The 22,030-nt window shown below is 43.0% G+C and overlaps 1 protein-coding gene and 1 long non-coding RNA gene across 3 annotated transcripts in view; one reads left to right on the forward strand and one right to left on the reverse strand.

Moving 5' to 3' along the window:
* Positions 1 to 346: 346 nt before the first annotated feature.
* On the forward strand, positions 347 to 17,368 carry BAG3 (BAG cochaperone 3). The gene is made up of 4 exons (XM_064464275.1): positions 347 to 633; positions 11,505 to 11,861; positions 13,990 to 14,370; positions 16,049 to 17,368. Exons 1-4 carry the CDS (start codon positions 463 to 465, stop codon positions 16,814 to 16,816), a joined length of 1,677 nt encoding a protein of 558 aa, XP_064320345.1. The 5' UTR covers positions 347 to 462; the 3' UTR covers positions 16,817 to 17,368.
* The window catches only part of LOC135315519 (uncharacterized), a 37,017-nt gene continuing 18,715 nt past the window's right edge, over positions 3,729 to 22,030 (reverse strand). The window contains exons 4-5 of one of the 2 annotated variants that reach the window (XR_010375012.1): positions 21,360 to 21,453; positions 3,729 to 11,186 (exon numbers count right to left, since the gene is read on the reverse strand). This is a non-coding gene — a long non-coding RNA (uncharacterized LOC135315519). Of the gene's footprint in view, positions 11,187 to 16,994; positions 21,454 to 22,030 lie in introns of those variants that run through there. The other variant, XR_010375010.1, reaches the window with a different exon arrangement.

Raw genomic sequence — 22,030 nt, forward strand, 5'->3', positions numbered from 1 at the left:
TGGGCGGTTCCAAGCTTGAAGCCGCATCAGGGACTGGGCAGAGCGGTGAAGCAGCGCGGTGACACTCGCCTGCCTACGCGCGGGGCCCTGCAGAGCGACCCTACTGCCTCCCAGGGGAGGGGACCGGGACGTCCCTCTGGCCCGTGACCGGTGCCCTCGGGGCGGGGGGCACGGCACGACCCGGCCCCGGCGAGAGGCGCCCGGTACCCGAAGGTCGGCCGAGCCCTGCTGGAGACAACGAGAAGTTTCCAGCCGCCCAGCTCCTCGGTGTCCCTCCTCCTCCGCGTCCCTCCCCACCGTCCCTCGTCCCTCCCCCGCCACCGCCCCCCGCGCCGCCGTTTCCAGACACTTCCAGCCCCGCGCCTCCGCCCCCCCCGCCCCGCGGCAGATAAAGCCGCCGGTCCGGCGCCCCCGCCCGGCACTGGGCGCACGGCACGGCCCCGGTACTGGCCCCGGCCCGCCATGAGCGCCGCCGCCCACTCCCCGCCGCCGCCGCAGACGGAGGGCAGCGCCGAGCCGCTGCCCCCAGGCTGGGAGATCAAGATCGACCCGCAGACGGGCTGGCCCTTCTTCGTGGATCACAACAGCCGCACCACCACCTGGAGCGACCCGCGCCTGCGGGCGGCAGCGCAGGTACGGCGGCCGGCACCCCTCCCCTGTCCGTCTGTCCTGTCCGTCTGTCCGTCCCGTGGCGGAGGGCGGGGGGGGCCGGGCGCTCCCCTCGGCGCATGGCGATGCAGTGAGGGCAGGAGCTGCCTTTTGTCTCTGACGCACTGCGGTCCCTTTTTTGTGCATTAAATCATTTGATACCTCGGCCCTGTAATGTTTATTTAAAGTTGGTTAAGTCCACCCGGCCTGCCAGGGGAGCCGCGACCCGTGATTTATTTTTCAGCTGTGAACAGCCCGAACAATGAGTGCCCTTTGAGAAATCAGAAACGCAGCCCGGACTTTTACATGTCAAGTTTTGTTTTCCTTCTTATTTTCTTTTTTTCCCTGGTCACTAACCCTCTCGGCAGCTGCCTGGTCTGGATTTGTTCTTAAGCATGCTCAGAGAAAAGCCCTATCTTAGTCCAAATATGTCCATGGAAGGAGAGGCGCGGAGGGGAGAGCGGCCGTGATTTTGCCGGGGCCGTCGGGGATGGCCCTTTCGGGCGGATCCCCCCCGGATTTGGGATAGGCGGCCCACTTGGGGCGCAGCCCTCCGCGCCGCCCCGGTATTTCAGCAATGTAGCGGCTGTAGCAGAAAGTGCTGGAAACTTGAGCCGAAGTTGGAAGTCGCCTGGTGGGAAAAGGGTCCTCCCGGGGTTTGGTGGCGCTTCCCTGCGAGCGGCGCCGCGGCACAGCGGAACCGGGGGCTGGCTCCGGGGCGGGGAGGTGGGGGGGGGTCCCAGCCCGGAGGGGGTTCCCCGCCCAGCGGCCCGTTGCGGAGCTCCGTGGCCGGCGCCGGGCGAGGCGGGGGCGGGGGCTGGCGGGGAGCCCGCGGGCGGCTGCCGCCGTGGGGGGCCGGAGCGGGGCCGGGGGGGCCGGCAGCACCGCCCGGAGCACCGGGGACTCGGGAGGACGGTGCTGCTGGGCACCGCTCTCAGCGGAAGCCCCCTTGTTTTAAGAACTCGATGTCGCTTAAAATAGTAGTTGCCCAGTTCGTGAGCGCAGCCCGCGGCTCGGTGTGAGAGCAGCCCGGCGCTGGAAAGCCATGACAGGGACGGACTCCTCTGCCGCAAATTAACCCCCTTTCTCAACTTTTGAAGGGCTAGTTCGTTTGATCTATAAACAACCGATAATAGGAATATTAAGTAAGGAATAATTATGTAGGAATAATATGTAATTTGATAATAGGAATATTGAAACCGGCATAGGAAAAAAGTTCTTTGACTCCTTTTTGGAGGCACCATCTTCCTGCTGTAAGGAGGCACCTGCTAACACTGGTGATAAAAATAACAAATAGCGTGTTTTTTATAACCATAAAACATACTTGAGAAGAAAAGTGTGCTGTTTACTCAAAGGCTTTTGTTATGGAAATACCACTTGAAACTAACCCGTTTAACAGAAAAACCACATTTAAGCTGTTTTTGGTAATTGTGAGAACACAGTTTGAAGTGCTCTGGTGGGTCAGTGCTCTGCCTGCGCGGGGGCCTGAAACAAAACAAATTTTCACCCCTATCTGATGGGAAATCCATGGTAGTGAAAAGTGCCTCCTTTTCTGCTGACTTGCAAGGGTTATTGCAGATAGAAGTTGCACCTGCTCTTGAACAGCTTTTGTGGGATACACTTTTTTGCAAACAGGAAAACCTGTTACTGCTTGCTGTAAGCAGGAATGCGTGTGCTTTGGGAGAGAGGGAAATGCTTCCAGAGATGAATATAGAAAGTGAATCTGGAAAATTTGGGGGAGTTCCAGTCTAATGCTGCTCCAAGAAAAACCCCTCTAGTGTGTGGTGGTGGAAGTTGTGTGTGACTGTGATCTGATACAGCCAGTTGTCAGAGCTGTGAGTTAAGAATATCTGCTGGAACTACTGGACAGCTTCTGACACAGCTCTTAAGTGTGTTTCACAAGAACAGGTACTATTTAGCAAAAGAGTCTCAGAGCCAGACCCAGTGAAAGTATTTATCTTCCTGAATAATATTTTCTTAGCTAGACGATGCCAAAGAAGACAGATGACCCACTGACACTGAATTTCAAATCCAACAGTGATTTTTGAAGGCATTAGACCTATTTTAAACCTAAAGGGGTAGGAAGGACAAAACCACAGATGTCGTCAGAAAGAGAGCCCAGATATGAACAGCTTTCAGATTTCCCACATTTTTACTCTAGCTGAGATGAGAACTTGGGGCTCGCTTTTGGAAGTGATATGAGAATTGCAAAAGTTGACCACGTGTGTCAGACTTCACGCATTTTTAAAGGATTATTCTACCAAACTTGCACTGACTTAGCACTGCCTTGCTTTCATTGAAATCAGCCAGTGAAACTAGTGATTTTGTTGATGGCAATCAGAGGTTTTGTTGATTGTCTTTAAGTAACCTGTACAGTACATGTATCAATATTCTCTCTCTGAATATTCCTTCCCTTTCTGAAGAGACCTAAGCAACTAAATGAGTTGTGACACTGTAAGTGGACAGTGAAGAGAGCACAGGTCTAAAGCCAACTGAGCTTTTTTAGCTAAGTACTATAGCCAAGACAGTATTAATAATGAAGTCTGTGTTTCCCAAGTAGTTGATCTTGGTCTTCTCACTTACTCTAGGCTTGACATCAGTGTAACTATGCTGACTACAGTGAACTGTACCGGATATATCATCAGGTAAAGGGAGAGATGGCTCTTTTAAAATTTTAACCCGTGGGAGAGCCATTTTAAAGCAAAGGAACCAGACCTTGATTTTGCATTTAACTATGTGTTTCAGATGCATTCATAAATTCAGCTGGCTCTCTTATTTTCTCATTCAGTCTGGCCCTTTTTTAACCACACAAAGGATGGGTGTCCTTCCCCTCTGTGTTTAGCTCTGCCACTTGTATGAAATCATTGCAGTATAAGGCCAGACTAGGGACACCTTCCTGAGGAAGAACAGTAAATCTCTTGCTGTACTCCAGTGAGAAATAAGCCATGACTCTGCAAATGACTGACCTCTTGGTAGACTATTTTCTTCCAAGTGTCTAATTAGGTCATACTAAGACATTCAAAGGTACAGTCAATATGATGAAGCACATGTATGTATAGTTTTACTAGAAAAGTGTTTACTAGCAATGCCACTCCTCTTCCTATCTTTTCTTTGGTAGAATTACTGATTTCCTATGCTTATCTATTGTTGGTATTCTCTGTGTTAATCTACACCATGACAGCTCAGCATACTTGCTGCAAGATTGTCTTAAAATGTTAAACTGCTTACTTGGTATTCCCCACAGTGTTGATAAAAATAGGTTATATTTAAAGAAGAAAACAAAAACAAGCTTGTATAAGTATTTATTGATGCCCCTTGCATATGTCGTTTCTGCATGCAGTAAACCCAATGGGAAATACTGCAACTAAAAATAGACTAAAGGAATTGACTGTGCTGAGCTTCACTGAACTGATATTACGATGATCAATAGCTCACTAATGCCTTAGGTTTGAGATAAACGCTGTGCCAGCCAGCGACAAAGTCTGGGAGCCATCCTAAAAGCGATGCACTTACTGATTGCAACAGTGACTGCATATGCCTAAACAAAGGAAGAAGACGCCATCTTACCCTCTTACTGATGACTTTGCTGGTATTTGGGGAACAACTAACTACACCTAAGTTTCCATCCTCACCCTTCATGACTGCTGCATCTCTTTTCTCTCTGCTTCCCCAAATAAGTCTTAAGTCACTTGATTCCCATCTCTTTAGCAGTGAACTTATTTTTGAGCCATGACTTCTCACGTTCGAGTTGACTAAAAAATTCTTGGTAGACCAAATTAGAAATTGCACTGACAGTTCAATACAGCCTCTCTGAAACTCTGCGTCTTTTGCAGTGGTTCGCATCAGTGGAAGGGAATGTAAGGTTAGGTAGCAATTTAGGTCTCTTACCTGCAGTGATTCTTATATTACTAATGCTGATGTACATTCTGTCTCAGTCAGGTTAATAAATTAGTTACTGGATTTAAAAGGTACTGAATACTAAAAAGGCATAATATGTAAATATTAATATAATATTTGGTATATTAATACCATAAATTTGGTGTACCAAAATAAAATACCAAAAATTTGGAATATTAATATAATACCATAAAAATATGTGGTAAAATTATAAGTAGAGGATTTTTGGAAGGTTGTGTACTGGCTTTGTCCAGATCCCCTGAAAATGCTTTGTGTAGTTATTTAAAGCCCCCCTTGATAGAACATGGTAAGCAGGGAGTTGATTTATGGAGAAAGCAATTAATCTGAAAACAAGGGATGGATCAAATAGGACATGAGAGAAAGCAGCATGCAGAAATGATGTTAGAAGTAATGCGGCAGTGCCTGGGCAATCATGCAAGAGGAAGAGCAAGTAAGGTCTTGCATGGTTCTGTGTAACTCCCAACACGGCATACTCCTTATCTAAGGAGAAAGGAAGAATACTTGTGCCAGGTGTCAGCATTCTTACCTAGGAATCATATCTACAACACTTAGAACATATACACAGGCAGGACTTTTCCATAACCACATGGCAAAAATAGAATCATTCCCACATGAACCGTGATAAGGCAGGTAACAATCCAATATGCTTTGGGGTATATAGGTGGTATCACTCTCTAGGTAAGCTCTGTCTCCACCTTTTTCTGCGTCAGCTATGCCCTCTCTTCATGCCAAGTTAAATATAAATATAAAATAGAAGAAATGGCTTGTTCACACAGATTACATAATTATAGACGAAAAATGCTTTGTCTTCAAATAAGCTGTAGAAGCTGTTGCTTTGATTATTTTTCCTTCTTGGTTTTACAGACAGGAAAATGAGACATGGGGGTTGAAGTGACTGGTCTAACATTGCCCAGTTGGTCAGGTAGCACGTAAGTATGTTTTTATGGCTGATGGCAAAGCCTTATAATATAACGATAAATAGGATGCAGTTTAGCAAGTGTTTTTAGTGTTGGAAAATTGCTCTTTAAGGAAGCGAAATCAGAAAACTGCCGTGTGCAGAACGAAATTTAGATGAAAATGTAGACCCTGACTATAACCTGTGAAATTTGCAGCTGACTCTTCACTTGATAGCTGCTGCTACTTCTTTTTTTAATGGGGCATTGTTTTGCTAATTTTTGAGGCTTGTACTTTCTTCCCTGTTACAAATTTCTGGCTCACTGGTAAGAGCAGGAAGGCAACAGGTTGACCACCTGTTTCTTAGGTAAGCAGGCAGTGAACAGAAATAACTGAATAAAGTGCGTCATTCTCATCACCCTTGACAAGGGTATTTCTGTTAGCACTCTAAAGGGCTTTTCTTTAACCCTGTCCACTAAAGCTGTCAGGGTGGGTGGTGACACCAGCTCTTTCCTAAGAGTGCTCTACCCTTCGTAGCAGTCATTACTTCTTTCTCTGAATGTGTTCATTTTGGCCCATCGGATGCTTTACTGTGCAAGGGCAAACTTCCACTCCCGGGCATAAAGGGCAAGTGTTGTCGTGTCTGTGCCAGGACATTTTAGCCTAAGAAAGGATCATCCTGGTGATCAAAAAACCAGTTTGAGTTCCTGAAACAAGATTGGTGTTCAAAATACCCAACATATATGTTCCAGTAAGGCTCTCTGTTCTGAAAAGTTTAGGATTAGATTTCCCCTTCAATTTTTAATAGTGTTTGTTTATTTCTATTGACATCATTGTGCTTCATCAGTTAGAGCATATGTTAATGTAATACTTGTATAATACAACATGATAATTATAAGAGAGGACAAAAGGCCTATTTGCCTACACGTGTGTATGTTGGGAAATAAAACTCAGCATTCAACAAGTAAAACATCAAAAGCAGCTTGGCGTATAAAGGGGTTACATGATGTGATCGACACAAAGTTCTACTGGGACAGCTCATGTGACTAAGCTTATTCATGGTTTCCTTCAGTCATTAGCTAATGATATCTTGGCCTATGTGCTCAGTGTATATATTTAAGCACAAATTGTGAGTAAAAGAGTGAGAATGTAAAAAATCTTCAGTGGCTGAAGCGTGGCGGTAGGAAGTTAGGGGTCAGCGCTGAGAGCAAATCACTCTCCACCTGCCCACTTGTATAGTTCTCTGGGAAGTATTAATGAAGTGTACTTCAGGGTAATGTTGTGCTATTAATAGGCTTAAACACAAAGACTGTTGAGAAACTTTTTAGTACTTTAATCAAGTTAGAAGGAATACTTGGATATGCTGATTTCTATCAGTAGCAAAGCTAGTGTAGTAGTTGTAGTTTGTCTAGTTAGTGTAATAGCGAGAAAGAAAGGTCTGGCCAAAAGTAAAATATGAGCAGGTATGAAATCCAATTCTAATGGTGAAAGTTTTGCCTTTCCATGACATAAAATGGCTGTTTCTTTGTTTTTTAAATAAATAGGTTTGGTACATCATTCTCAGATTTGAATATTAGGTACTACTGGCTTTTTTGGTTATTCATGGCTATTTTTGATAAAAATTAGATTTGAGTATATGTGCAAAAACTTAGTTGTCTTATTTCAGTCAGTCATTCTAGTTTTATTGTTGTATTCTGTTGTGAAAGAACAAAATCATACTACTCCTGTCTTCCTAAATATAGGATCCAGGCATAAAATCATGGGAAGTGTGCTCTCAAGTCACATTTTGTCAGATACTGGCGTTTTCTCAGTCATTTGAGCAGCCAGAATACTTTTATTTGCATGATACTCTTCACAGCAGCAGCTTAGAAGTTCAGAACCATACTGAAGTCTGTTTGCATACAGAAAGAGACATTTAATCTCTTGGTAATATTTGAAATTTGTGTTCCTTTGCTAGATAATATTTACAAAACAAATACAATTTAAACATTTGCACTGCTGCCCTGCAAGAGCTACAGAGGTGCTGCACGTATGTATAATGCATACATGCTTTAGAGAACTGAATTTACTACAAATAATATCAGTACAGGTGAGGAAAAATGCAAGAGTGTGATGGCAGCAAAACTTGCTTTTTAACTTGTTTTTCTGTAGACCATTTTAGTATAAGAGGAATGAAAAACATACTATGCAAGCAGTCTCAAAAGGGAGATTCCAAGTTTGATACAACCATTCAAGTAATCTAGCATGCATACAGAGTATTTTGACAAATCTCATTCTACTGGTACAGCCATCTGGATGACTTCAGTGGCAATTTGCTAGCATCAGCAGTGACTGAGTTTGCAGGTTTTTGTGTTTCAGTCTGGAATCACACTTGAGCAGTCACTGGGGCACATGAGGAGTTAGGCCATTATCCACTCCAAAGTACAGCTGTACTGGGAGTTTTGTTGCAAGGTTATGTTTTATTCTTGCTGTCACTTTTTTCGATCCAGTGGCGTGCAGTGTCAGAACTCACTTAAAATCTGAGCAAGTTTGAGGATTTCAGCGTCACTGCAGACTGTGCCCTTCCCATGGGAAGCCAAGAGTAGGATGTGGGGGTATGAAGTGTTTTTTCCAGTTGCACAACTCGTGCTGGCTGCACCTTTATTTATCATGGTGATGGCCTCACAACAGAAATGCATGTCCTCGTCCCAGAGGTGGGAGTGCTGTCATTCGGCCTGAGCAGATCTCCCAGCATGGCTTGGCTGCTCTACTTGCAGCTTGTTCAAAACGCAGTGATGCTTTTTTTCTCTTGGCTGGCAATGATGGCTCCTTTATACTTGTCTGGAACCTCCTGAAATGGTGGATTGGGTCTGAGTTTCTAGTGGTGTTCAGGCTACCCGAAGTGTAGGCCAGGACTGTTGTCAAAATTTCTGAGCTGCTCGAGGGAGGGTTTAGGGTTTTTTTTCATTTTATTTTGTTTCTTTTTGGGGATTCTGTCTCTTAAATGTGAAAGTGTGTGATCACAGCTGGGATTCCTGCAGTGCTGATTGTCAGTCCTGCTACTGATGAGAAGATTCATCGATACTCTGTTGCTTACAATTACTCTCAATGTTACTGTCAAAGAACTTGTTTCCTTGAATGAGGGCAGGAGAAACTTACTTCAGTTTTTTTAATGCAGAAATCTGAGTAGGGTTCCTGTTTTTTATACTTAAACTGGGAAAGATGACAGACTACCACTTGCATTTATTTATTGGTCATATCTCTCTGTGCAGATTTGTGTTAAATGTGAGCTCTGGGCTTTTTCAGGTAACATGTTTGTTAATAGAATGAGCAAGAACTGTATTTGAAAGAAGGCAAATAAAACAAAAAAATGGCCATTTTTGGTCTCCTGGATGGCTGTCCTGTGGAGCAGGAATTAAAGCATTCAGAGGGAATCCATAGAACCATAGAATAATTTCATTTGGTTCATAGCGTCCAACCATGAATCTCTTCTCTGTAGAGTTAACATTGAGAGTTTTCCAGAGCTCGGTTCTGTTCTTCCCCCTTGCCGCAGTGTCCCCAGGCACACCTGAGCTTCTCCTGAAGTATTCTAGAACCTGTTTGTCCAGGCTGGAAATGCAGGCTCCCTTGCCCAAAACAGAACGGCTTTGGCTGAAAGCCTGACTGTGGGAGTATTGGGATCTGTGTACACTTGCTGTTGTTCACCACTTGCAGCCATCTACCTGACCCCAAGGCCTCTTTAGCCTTTGGTCATGGTGCTGCAGTGTCACACCTCACTGCAGGGAGTCTCAAAGCAGACAGGTTGTGTATGTTCATGGGCATACAAAACAGTGGGGAGAAAGGGAACAGGAAAGAAGGAATGTTGAAGATGTTGTGATATAGAGTGGCTAACACCATAAACCATTTATAGAGGTAAATATTAATGGTTGAAGAGAACAATGTGGATCAGGAAGCCTCAGAGCTACTGACAGTGGGGGAAAAAGAAAGGGATGCTACATTTGTTTACTGAGGACTGCTCCAAGACAGTTGCATGGTTAAGAGACACAGACACACACACACTAGGGCAGATATGTTGTACACCCAGGTGGAGGGGAGCAAGTGTGGCTGAGTGCTTTCTCATATCCGGACATCTGTCAGTGCTGCCGGCCCACCCAGCTCCTAAACTCTTCCCAGCACCGACCCTTCCCACGGGGAGTCTGACAACACTGGAAGTGAGTGAATCTCCTTTTTATAGCTGTGGGAGCCGTGCCTGTAGGTGGGGTGGCTGGCTGTGAACTCTCGGGTTTCACCGCAGCCTGCTGCCTGCTCCCTCCATCAGGGAGACTGTGCCGAGCAGCTGGTGCACGCTGGGCACAGAATGCATCGAGTCAGCGCAGAGCAGCAAGGTGCTTCTTCCGACTGTCGAATCATCAGTTTCTCTCCCTGCTCAGCTCTGCTCGCCTGGCCGACATTTGGCTCTGACACAGCCTCGCACTGTTGCTAGCTGAGCACACCTCAAATTTATTTTCCGGCAAACGGAGTTTGCTGGCATAACTGCGCGTCCCTCCAGATCCTGGGAGAGATGGCTGCCGGGAGTGCTGCAGGTTCAGGGTTTTTCTGGTAGAAGGTGAACTGGCAAATAAATGCTTGTTGTTCCTCAGGGTCCTGAAGCCTCTAGACAGCCTGCATTCAGCAGAGGAATGTGGTTTCCTGGTAGAATGAATTTAAAATGACTCATCTGTCGGCAGTGGATCCTGGTGCAGACCTTTGCATGAGATCATCCTTGTTCTGCAACTGGAAAAGCCAACTTCAAATTACTTCTCTGTGCAAACTTTCTAGGCTTGGCTCTCCTCTGTGCCTCTTTCAGAATTTTTCCTTTGTTTGTGGTTTTTAATGAGTAAAAAGAAATGCAACATCAAAGCTCTGACTTTGAACTTGTTCCTTTCAGTGCTTGTTATCTTTATTTTATTAGCTTACTTAAATAATAGTGTTTATTCTCTGCAGTTTCGCTGTTCACAGGAATTCTCAGAAATCACTTTTTAAGGGGATACTGTTGTATAGGAAGGAAGCTCAAGATCTGGTTGGTAAAATAGTTAATTCTCAATTAATTAGTATGTTAGTGTGTACAGAAGTGACATTAAATGTTTTTGTAGCTCAAATACCCCTTTAAAAATAGGGTTTCCAACACTTGCACCATATGTCCCCTTATTAAATTCTCCTCTTACTGAATAATGACATTACCCTCTGAATGACAGAGGTGCTTGTTATATGATCTGACTTAGAGATACATCTGGAACTTGGCCCTCACAGGGCCTCAAAATAGAATGACCGATGCAGGAAGAACTTACTAGAGGACTTGTGAGGGCTCTTAGTACAAACCACTTCCACCCTTGCCAGAGCTTTGATATTGTCCAGTAGGCATACTCAGGCATTGCAGGGGTTTATTTTATCTTGCTTTTCAGCGTTTTCCTCTTTGTTACACTGTCCTGTGTTCCCCTTTCCTCTCCTTCAATATTTACTGAACTGGATCCTCCCACAGCTGAAAGTGAATATATCCTTCAGTATGTGGCATTAGTAGCTGTTTAGATAGCCAGTGGGTAGAATAATACCAGCAAACATTGCACTTATGATGGGATTAAGCTTCCTTGAAAGTTTCTTGTCAGATGTTATCTATAGCATCTGGTAGGTTCTGAGAGGTGTAAGGAAATGTGTCGGGTCCTGCAGGCACGTGTTTGGAGGAGCTCTTTCAGAAGGGGCTGGGCTGATGGCTAAATGCAAGTAATGTATGGTAAGTAAGAAATCCTGTTGTAATTAGGCAGGTGTTTTAAAGGGGAAGTTGGTATTTATGAGAAGTGGGGGTGAAACACTCGTACATAAGCAGATTTTTTTAGCTTACTTTCTTCTCTTGCCTGCAGATCTGGAGTGTTAGAGCCTGCTGTGAGCTGTCCTGCATGGACCCAAGAGGGTCTGAGCTTCTCATATTCAGCTGATACTGCTTTTAGGACAGACCTTTAGGGCAGCTTTTTCTTACCAGGTGTATTGAGCTGAGCTACCAGCAACTGCTGTGTCATGTTTTTAATTTCTAGGAAGGCCAGTCGTCAGCAAATGGTCCATCTCGCGATAGCCCCAAGCAGCCACCAGCAAGAGAAGGCAACATGGGATACCCCAAGCTCCGGGCTGGCTATATCCCTATTCCTGTCATCCATGAGGGCATTGATGGCAGACAGCAGCACCCGTGCTTTTCTGCTCCACAGCCTAGTGTGCAGCGATACAAGACAGAAGCTGTGCCTACCACGATGCAGGTGCAGCCACCTCTAAGGGGGGCCTATGCTAGCCCCGAGTCCCCTCCAAGGGGACCGACAGAAGCTTCTCAGACAGATAAACAATGTGGACAGACAACAACAGCTGCAGCAGCTCAAGCGCAGGCCACGCACGGACCCGAGGTAACTTGTCAGTATTGCTGGGGTGTGTTTGCATTGGTCTTTGCAGCATTTATGACCTGAATGTCACACGGGTAGTTTACCCTTCAGAAAGCCAAACTTGCCACAGGATTACATTTTCCCAGTACTTCCAGAGTATTAAAATGCAGAAGCGCACAGTCATGGCAGCATAAATATGTAAGGTTTTTCTGTCATCACCTGCTTTCGTTCTGGAATGATTCTGCAGAAACAGATGCATGTAAATGACTTCTGCAAAAAGGGAGCCTCTGAGCCATGCAGGTCCTGCAGCAGGGAAGGATTGTTTTAGGGTTTATAGTGGTTCCCCCACAAGTGGAGGATCCAGGCACATGTCTTGTTCTGCATCATGAGTCAGAAACTGAAGAGAACGAAATGGGAGAGAAAAAACCAAAATGGCCAGTTAGCTAACAACACGGGCCATTTTAGAAGTGGTACTGCTGTGATCTTTGCTTTCCAGTTTAATACTTCAGTTTACAGATATACAGCTTTCAAAATGAATTGTAAAGTATTTTTGTCATTCAGTGGCATGTTAAAATACTTTAAACTATGAACTTTTTTTTAAAAAAAAAAGTCATCCTGTTTGCTTTGTGTTTCAGAGAGTAGGATTTTGGCTTGCCTGTTCCTCTAAAGAATTAGTAGAATTGGTATTCTTGTAAAATATGGAAATATCAACCTCATTTTCATTCAAAGTAAGATGAGCAGGAAATTCAGCCTTCGCCAAGCTGAAAATACATCATCAGGTCTGTAATTCAGCTGTGGTGGCTCTGAAACCTGTCTGGAGTCTCAACGATGTAATTAAATTCTGTTAGCAGGTTTCTCAGCTGTCTTGACTAACAATGTCTTGTCCATGCAGTGCCAGGACAGGAGGCCCAGTTTTTCCTTCTCCCAACACTGCACAGTTGGGACTACATTTTATCTTGTATACAGAATAGCTCAGCAACATGTCTTCTGTGCCTCTTGCCAAAGCCCTCTGAGATAACTACGGAGGACCTCAAAACTTGCTGTTACTTAGGCAGCGCAGTGTGGGTACCAACTGACCAGAGTCTTTAAACCCCATGTTGACAAGGCCACCAGTAGTGGCAGTGACAGGTACCATAATACAAACCAGCATTTATTTATTTAAGGTTGCTGTTTCATGGGTGGCTGAGCTGAGCAGTTCCCCAGTACCAAAAAGACAGGCCTTGTTGCCCTTCTCCTGCCTTGCTTGCGCTTCTTTTGCCTCTGGCTGCGTTATCCTGCTCCAGTCTGACCTGGCCTTTTACTCAGCTGTGTAACAAAGCTGCCAGGAAACAATTTTTTTTCTGCCTCTTACTTAGTGAAACTGGTCAGAGAATAGCCTAACAACTGCTGGAGCTGGTGCAAAGTAGGTGACATGATGGATTGGCATAGCAGGAGGAGGGAGGGAGCTGTGAGCAAACAAGCTGCCTTTCCTCAGGTTGCAGCCCCACAGCCTGGAACATGCTGGGAATGGGATTCTGCAGTGAGGCTGGTACTCGCTCCTGCTAACAGCAGGTCCAAGCTAGTGCGGCTCTCGCTGCTAGTGTCAAGGGGCTAAGCTGTCGGAAGCTTTTAGGGATCTAAGGGGCAGTAGCCATACTTGCATTGCCATAGCCTGCTACCCATTACAAGCTTTAAAAAAAAAAAAACCAAAACAAAACACAAAAAACCAACCCCAAAAAACCCAAAGCAAACGAAATCTGTTAGTGTGACTGGGATCAGAAGTCTAAATGCTGTGTGCCTCTGTTAGGAGTTTGTTTTCATCTCCAGTATATAATTTGTTTGCTTAACTTTTAGTTTGCCTCAAATTTAACAGGTTTAGACAGGAACAGCCATGCAAAAGCAGCAAACATTCTGACTGAGCATCCACTCCCTGTTCATTTGAGGGCTGGGAATGCTGTAGCTCAGGTTTCTACTCGTTAAAATGATGCTCCCTCAACTTCTGTGGTTTGTCTAGTGAGGCCCTTCGCCAAAAAAACAAGGAAATGGATCCCTTGCATGCCAGAAACATGAGTTCAGTTTCTATGACCATCTCCTCTTTTTCTCTTTGGAAATGAAAAGTACTGTGAGCACAAAAATGGTTAAAATTTAGTAATGTGCTTTGTTTTCATGGCAGCCTCAATCTCCTGGAGCTTCTGATTCTCCAACGGTTTCCCCTCAGTCCTCTGGCAGACCCAACACAGGAAGCCATCAGCTTCCTCGCGGTTATATTCCAATTCCTGTGATCCACGAAAATATCCAAAGGCAACCAACGCAAGTCTACCACCAGGCCCAGAAGACACACTACCCTGCCCAGCAGAGCGAATACCAGGCCCACCAACCAGTGTTTCACAAAATTCAACCAGATGAGAGGGAGCCTAAGACAACGCGAGCACAGTCTCCATTCAGAGTGTCTCAGAGAGGCTCATCAAGCCGTGAAAGTTCACCGGCCAGACTTACCACCCAGATACAGCCCCCAGGTCCCATCAGAGTGCAGACAGTTGTAGACAGACCCCAGGTACGTAGAATGGGGAAGGAAATTACCTGCCAGGTATTCTGTTCAGTGTGGCTAGAGCTGAAAAATTGTCTCATACTGACAGGTACATGAAAGCATGTAAAGCAGTCTCCATTTCTGTATTTAAACAAACTGGGAGATACTGAGATAATACACTAGCAGCAAGCTGCCTTTCCACCAATCAGGATTGTGGACTCTTTGGATCGCTGAAATATGATTTCACACACAATTTGATTTTCCTCTCGTCAGAGTATAATTTGGTGTAATTACACTGAGGTCACTGATGTTGCATTATGTTTGTGAGAAGAAAATCAGGTCCGTGGGATTTGTGGCATCTATGTAAATATACCTCATTGATGTCTCAGAACCATTTAGGATAGCATCAGATGCACAAAGTAATTTTAGTTGTGAAGAAAGAGGATACGCAAAGTCTAGTCTTACAGCTTTTTATTCTTCCCACATGGAGCATGTTCTTTCTCATAGAACATGTTGCTTATTGAACACTTTTTCCATGTTAAAATTCTTACTAAAACTACAGTTAGAGACTACTGGGAATTTGATAACTGTGAGTGTGTGGAAGGAGGGATGTATAAAAACAAGCCCTGATTTCCTCTCTGGAGAGATTTCACATTGAAAATGACAGGAACAGAATGAGGTTAATAGTTCTGAAAACCTGGGTGCTAGGACAAAACAATGGCAGACTGTTGCCATGTTCAGACTCAATGGCATATTCTAGGTTATAATGCTAATTTATTTTTATGGGTGAGAATTTAAGCTACCTAATAAAATTTTACATTTAATGGGTAAAGCAGTAACAGATTGTCAGCGCAGGCCATTGCTTATTTGGTTTAAATATAAATGTAGGTATTTTACTTCAGCCATCTAAATCCATGAGAGCTGGATCTAGTACCTTTCCAAAATCACTGTATAAGTGCTCAATTAAGTACTAAGGGGGTTGCAGGGAAAGGAAAATACAGATGTCACGAGTCTACTTTTCTGCTAAGATTTCAAAACTAATCTCAATTTGAAGAGATTTCTGATCTGATGACTCTTAGATCTGTAGTAATCCCAGGGATTGTCTCTAATCCCTATGGTGTAATAAGATTGACATAGTAACCTCTGTGTGTAAATACTCTAAAGGTAAAATGAGCAAAAGTAAGTAGTAGTGAAAAAAGAAACATCCTGAAAACAGGAATGGGATGAGAATATCCCAAAATGGGATTAAAACTCAAAGTAGTTAGCTTTTCAACAAACAACAGCTCTCAGTTAGTGACACACTGAGGATGAAATCCTGACTGTGCTGCAGTCAGCTGCAACAAATCTTGCTGATGTAAGTCAGGTGAGGGCTTTGCTCTAAGGTAATTTCTTATAAAACTGCTTATAGGGCTCATTTTCGTGAGTATGGGCAGGATTTGGTGGGTTGAAGTTTAATGTCTTTGAGAGTCGATCGGTGCTTGTAGTCTGCAATAGCTTGAAAACAATAACTGAGCTCTTCAGCACAGTGCTTTTTCATTTTAAAACAGTAAATTTCAGCAATGGACAGGAAAGATTAATCATCTGGCATGTGTGAAAATTGCACTTCTAGAAGTACAGAAAATTGGAAGTTAGGTTACTTGTTCTTTAGAAGGAAATAAGAAGCATTGTTCATTGTATCTCAACACAAACTTGCCTTGCTCATCAGGTTTGTCAGCAACAAGTTCCACCTCAAGAGCCACCAAGACCACCCCCACCGCCTGAAATCAAACCTGAAAGCAAGGCAGTTCCACCACCCGAAACTGAGGCGCCGTCACCATATATCCCAATTCAGGTCACCCACCAAGAACCAGATGCTAAACTACCACCCCAGAAGCCTCCAGCCATGGCAGAGAAAGCTGATAAAAAGGTTCCCTGCCCTGCTAAGATTGTTACCCCCCAGGAAAGGCCTCCTCCTGAAGAAGCGGCGACACCTAAGACAATGGAAACAGGAGAACCTCAAAAGCATCCTGGTGTTTTGAAAGTGGAGGCAATTCTAGAGAAAGTACAAATGCTTGAGCAGGCAGTCGACTCCTTTGAAGGCAAGAAAACTGACAAAAAATACTTGATGATTGAAGAGTATTTGACCAAAGAGTTGCTAGCCCTAGACTCAGTGGACCCTGAGGGTCGTGCGGATGTGCGCCAGGCCAGGAGAGATGGTGTAAGGAAGGTCCAGAATATTTTGGAAAGACTTGAACAGAAAGCAGAAGATGTCCCAGAACCAGTTGATGGACTTCAGCCAAATTTGCCAGAGCCTAAGCCACCACAGGAAATCATGGAGATTGAACCTGTGGTAGCCAAGAGCAAGGGAGATACCAGTAATAAAGATACTAAAGAGGAAACCGAAGTGGAAAGACATCAGCCTGAAACTAAGGAAGAGGTGTTTACCAATCTCACCACCACGACAAACACATCTAATAATCCAACTGAACCATAGCCCCATGCTGAAATTAAAATCTCTCAGACTTTATAACTTAAAGTGTGGTTAAGTGAATTTTAAGTTGCATGCATTTCCAGAGCTCTTTTCAACTGGTTTTTAATCAACATAGCAGCTTGGGACACAGTAAACACTTTGGGGAAAGGAGGGAGTTAGAAAGAAAGAAATGCATTTATCCTTTATTCTTACACTATGTAAAAGACATGTTTCAAAAATAAACCCTGTACATTAATCACTTTTAGATCAGCTGAGTGGGGAAAAAAAACCCCAACAACAAACCAACTACTTCAGGGTTAATATTGCTGCGTGTTGTTTAGGGTGTATTCTTTTGCAGGTGATTTTTGTAAAATCAGTGGCCTGCATTGTCAGAACACCAGTCCTTCTATAAGTGTAGCCACTCTTAACAGTAATGTTTTTATTTTTAATGTTCACAGTTGGGCACTTTAAGTAATGATGGATAGAAAGTGTGTAAGAAACTCTAGGGATATTTATATGTGTGCAGGACTTCAATGCTATATTATAAGAGGGAAATAAAATAATATAGAAGCCTGATCTAGTCTTGTGATTTTATAAGCTGGAAATGTAAGGGCAGTAATCGGTTTAAAATACACTCTTCTAAACATAGAGATTTCTTTTAGTACACCATTGTAATTGAAGTCTTGACAGGTGCTTTCTCATAAAGACCAAAATGTGCCTTCCTCCATTGACTTGCTCCCTTTTAATGCTATTGCTGTAGCACTTATGTGGTTTGAGGAAAGAATCAGCTTAGCATTTCCTTTTTTTTTTTCTTTCTTTTTTTTCCTCGCTCTTCCCTGGGAGTCACCATTTAACAGAAATGTTTATAACATAAAGGAATCTGTATCTACTGCTGTTGGCTTGCAGAAATTTACTTTACAACATCCTAACTTGTTCTGCAAAGTCATTAGCCTTTTGTTAAAAACTACTGCTGAATTTCCAGTCAAACACACTTTGTATTCATAGAGCCAGTATGATTAAGAGGTTGTTGTCTTGTTTTGTGAACAGTTTACGGAATACTTTGTGGTTGTTCTAAGTGTTTAGCAACTTACGCTTAAGCAAACTTACTTAAAGCATGCTTCAGCTACATCCGAGTAAAATGAAAGCAGCAGAGTCAGACCGGTGCAGAACGAGTGCAAGGGTGAAAAGAGTCCTAACCAAACTCCAGATGTTACCTTTGACTTGCATTATACCATAAACAAATCTTTTTACCTGCTAGCATATGTTTACAGCATATGAGGAAAACTTTAGTATAGCTGTTCAAGGCAATAGATTACTTATTGAATTATACTCTGAATCACAGAATTGAATTGGAAATTAGGTTCAAACCCATCTGTACCTGGTTTTAGGAGGCAGGTTGAAAGTGGTCATCTAGAACTGTCACTCTTTACATGCTATATTGTTATTTTAAAATAAATTATAATGCAGCATGTATTTTGAAATGACTGTTGGACTGTGAACTGTCTGCTTAGTTGTAGGTAGAAGGTTGACCCTTCTTTTAGTTTCATTTTGATAGTTAGCAGCACCATATAAGAATACACAGTTTCTTGTAACCATTTGCCTACTCCAGCTTTTGGAGCAGCGTTGTAGGCATTCCAGCAGAAGAGGTGTGAAAGTTCATCCACCTGCATAATTCTTCTATGAGCTCACTTCTGTGACACATTTCTCCTGCAGGATTTACAGTTCAGTTGAGGACACATGTCTATGACATCATATAACAGAAATAACTTAAATCAAGGAAAATCAGTTATGGGTTCTTAAGCTATAAACATGGTCTGTGGGAGGCGTGAGGCCCTATCTCTTTCTGGTTTCCCTTAGTAGCCCATTAAAGTAATTCAGATCAAAACCACCTCATTAGCTGAGATTGCAATGTGAAATTTCAGATTACAGTCATAAAAACATAAAATTTAAAAGAAGTTAAACAGGTGCTATCCTTTTAAAACATGTCATGTGCTGCTAATGGAGCCTGACTCATTCAATGTTGGTCAGAGTAGGTGGAGTCAAATTTAATTACAACTTTTTTTTTTTTTAAAGAAGCAAAGCTAGAGGTAGAGTTACATTTTGCTAAGCAGTACTTTAAAAGTTGATTATTAAAGTCAGTGATACTACTGTAGAATTAGGTACCACGCAAAATGAAGCAAGGTTTCATGATCTGGCCTAATAAGGGAAAGTACATTTAGCTGCCCTGGAGCTGCCTAGCTGGAAGACTGTTGCTCTGAGTCATAGTCTCTGTTTCCTCTGTTGCTCAAGATTAAACTACACCCAGTCCAGCATATATGCCTTGACACATCAGCATAGCTACAAATACTGCATATGGGCTGGGAGAAGGGAGTAGCAAAGGAGGAAGCAGATGAAGATTCCCACCCCATTCCCTGTAAGCTTTGCAGAGCCTGCTTGCTTGCTTGCATAGGTACCAATGATGTGAGTACCTGGCAGAAGCAGGGAAAAAGACCCTTCATTAATTTGAATTTCTGCAGTATGGTACTAGCTGGTCTGTGGTCTGACCCTGGGTAAGTTGAGAAACTTGGCTTTGAAACTGGTAGAAAGTAATTAGGTTTTTAGTACTAGCAGTAAGAATGACATTACATCACTGCTTTTCAAAAACAGACATGCAACAAACAGCAAATGTGCCATGGAATACAAGGTGTTCAAATACAGACACTGCATTTGCAGTAGCCATTTTAAAAAACGAAAATACCTCAAAGATTTTTCAATAAGACAAAAAATAAAGCTGCCTGTTGCTCATTTTGAGTCAATGTCAAGGATTTAATTTATTCAGGAAGGAAATAATCCCCACGTCAGCGAAAGACACTGTTTCAACTCTTTTAAAAGTAGCAAGAGGGATATGAAAAGCCTGTACGCAGAACCACAGTAAAAGCTTAGGCTATTTTCTGATTGCACTATCTTGTCCAGCTAGTGATATTTTAAATGCCAGTAGTGGCCGATTCCCTATATTTCAACAATTGCAGCAGCAAGGCATTGTGTTTCCTATAAATACAGCATTTTGACTATTTACACATGGCCAAATCATACCACACCCTGAGGAAGGGGCAGCAGATAGTTACATTGCCCCCAAAAGCACACTAAGACAGGACAGTGGCACTTCCTGGTGTCCCATTCCTCCCTTTCTCTGGTGAGAGGTACTCTGGGCTCTGGTGAGAGCCCTTTATTTGGGATACGTTTCACTTCCAACTTCATGTTAGCTGTGTTTGCAGACCAGCTGGGGAAGGAAAGGAGTACAAGAGGAACTCCACCGAGAAGGCAGGAAAGCAACACACCACAGTTTGTAAAGACAGGTTGTTCCCCTGCACTCCAAAAGCAATGTAGGCCAGCCTAGGAAAGCCTTAGTCTCAGTATCGGTGTCCTCAGTGAGGCTATCATGTGGCACTGTTTACTTTTTAAAATGATAGTTGAAATAATAGGAAAAAAAACCAACTTCTGGTGACTGGCAAATAGCTGCTGAAGAAGACAAAGGTTAATCAAGGTATGCTTATGAGAAGATTTTAAATTGCTAGGTTTTCAGTCTCCCTCCTTAGATATGCATGTATTGATCTTTTTAATTATGCAGGTAACCAAATAAAAGACACTACTGCATCATGAACTTAAATAAGACGTACACAAACATGAGGGTAAAGTGGGCTTAGACTAAAGGACTAGTTCTGGGCAGTAACTTCTGTGCTCTTGGTCCTGTTGTGTCCAAGGAATGAAATGCATGTGTCTTACGAAACTAAAACCTAAATCATTGGCTATAAACACTAAACATTGGATCAATCTTTGGTTTTGTTACAAAAGCTAATATTGATCAATAACAGTTTGTTGACAGAAACAAATCCAGCCCTTTTGGGCCACTTGGGTAAAGGAGGCCTTTAGGAAGAGCTAATCTGAGCTCAGTAGCACTGGCTGTAGAATAGAAGTTTAAGCCATAAGTTAATAATACAAAATATGATTTCCTGGAGCCTTAACATAAATATAAAGACCCAAAATCCAAATTTCTCTGGATATATAATATTGTCATTAATGAAATATGAACATAATAATTTTCGCAATAGATACAATGATCTTATTGGCACTTTCTTTATGTGGGTAGGAGTATCTCATAATGGTACACAGGAGATCCAAATGAACTAGTCTGTTTAACTATTTTTCTCTTAAGACAAAGCATTAGCTTAAAGATAAGTTGATGACACAGCCTTGCTGTGTGAAGAAAGAGCTATTTATACTGGATAATTGGGACTTCCTAGCTCTGCACAAACAACACATTCATTGTATTGTATCTGGTATCAGTCTACACTCCCGTGAACCACTGTGCGAATGTGAACTGTCTGTCCACTCTTTGTAATACCAGATACAATGTAATCATATGCCAGCCAGTGTAATCCAAAGCAAGAGTTATTTTAAGATAGGCAAGAAGCTGGTTACAAAGCAGTGAAATGTACCAATTCTCAACCACCTTTCCAGAATTTACAAATAGGCAACTTTAAAAAAATAAGGCGGGTAAAAATTAGAGGCTAGTTCAGTTTTTGCCTACCAGAATTTTCACTGCTGTCTCCAGAAGCTGGGAATTGCACGAAAGGAAGGAAGAGGTCCAGCCTTTAGTATCCATACATCCCTGCACTAGCAAACTGTAGGGCAAGCAGAAGGAGAGGATCACGGGTTAAATTTCAGATTATAAAAAGAAAAGTGCATTTGCTATGCCTTTTTCAGAAAACAATGCCAAAGGGCACTGATCTGTAAAGACACGCTTCACGTTTCAGAGTTAAACATGGAATACGGAGCTCTTCATCTCTGGTCCTTTACATCTGACAAGGACTGTGCAGTATTCTGTGGCCTGTTCCAAAACAAATACAAAAATCACCATTAGCATTTGCACTAATCGATAACATTGTTGGAAGTCTTGGTAAAAAGGCTGGCGACTGAACAGACATGAAAATAAGTAGCTTCTCCTAATGAGAAATGGCACCTTTTCTAGGAATGAGGTGAGCAGGCAAGAAAACTTTGAAGCGTTACTACTTCTTTTATAACTACTCAGTGGATAGAGGATCTGTCTGCAGAGCTGTTCAGCTGCCTTCACAAATGCAAAATTAATTAAAAAATCTTAGTTTTAAAATAGTAGAAAAAATAACTGAATTGAGCAACAAAGGGGTATGGAACTTTGCCTGGTTTTACTGTATTTCTGCAGCACCTGACAGTGAAGAGAAT

Source organism: Phalacrocorax carbo, chromosome 12, assembly GCF_963921805.1.
Source record: "Phalacrocorax carbo chromosome 12, bPhaCar2.1, whole genome shotgun sequence".
NCBI classification, from domain to species: domain Eukaryota; kingdom Metazoa; phylum Chordata; class Aves; order Suliformes; family Phalacrocoracidae; genus Phalacrocorax; species Phalacrocorax carbo.

Bases quoted from the DNA above. Each gene is read 5' to 3' on its own strand.
- BAG3 (XM_064464275.1), top strand. From the start codon at position 463: ATGAGCGCCGCCGCCCACTCCCCGCCGCCGCCGCAGACGGAGGGCAGC. The intron at 634-11,504 runs GTACGGCGGCCG...TTTAATTTCTAG, and splicing joins GCCTGCGGGCGGCAGCGCAG to GAAGGCCAGTCGTCAGCAAA. The intron at 14,371-16,048 runs GTACGTAGAATG...CTTGCTCATCAG, and splicing joins CAGTTGTAGACAGACCCCAG to GTTTGTCAGCAACAAGTTCC.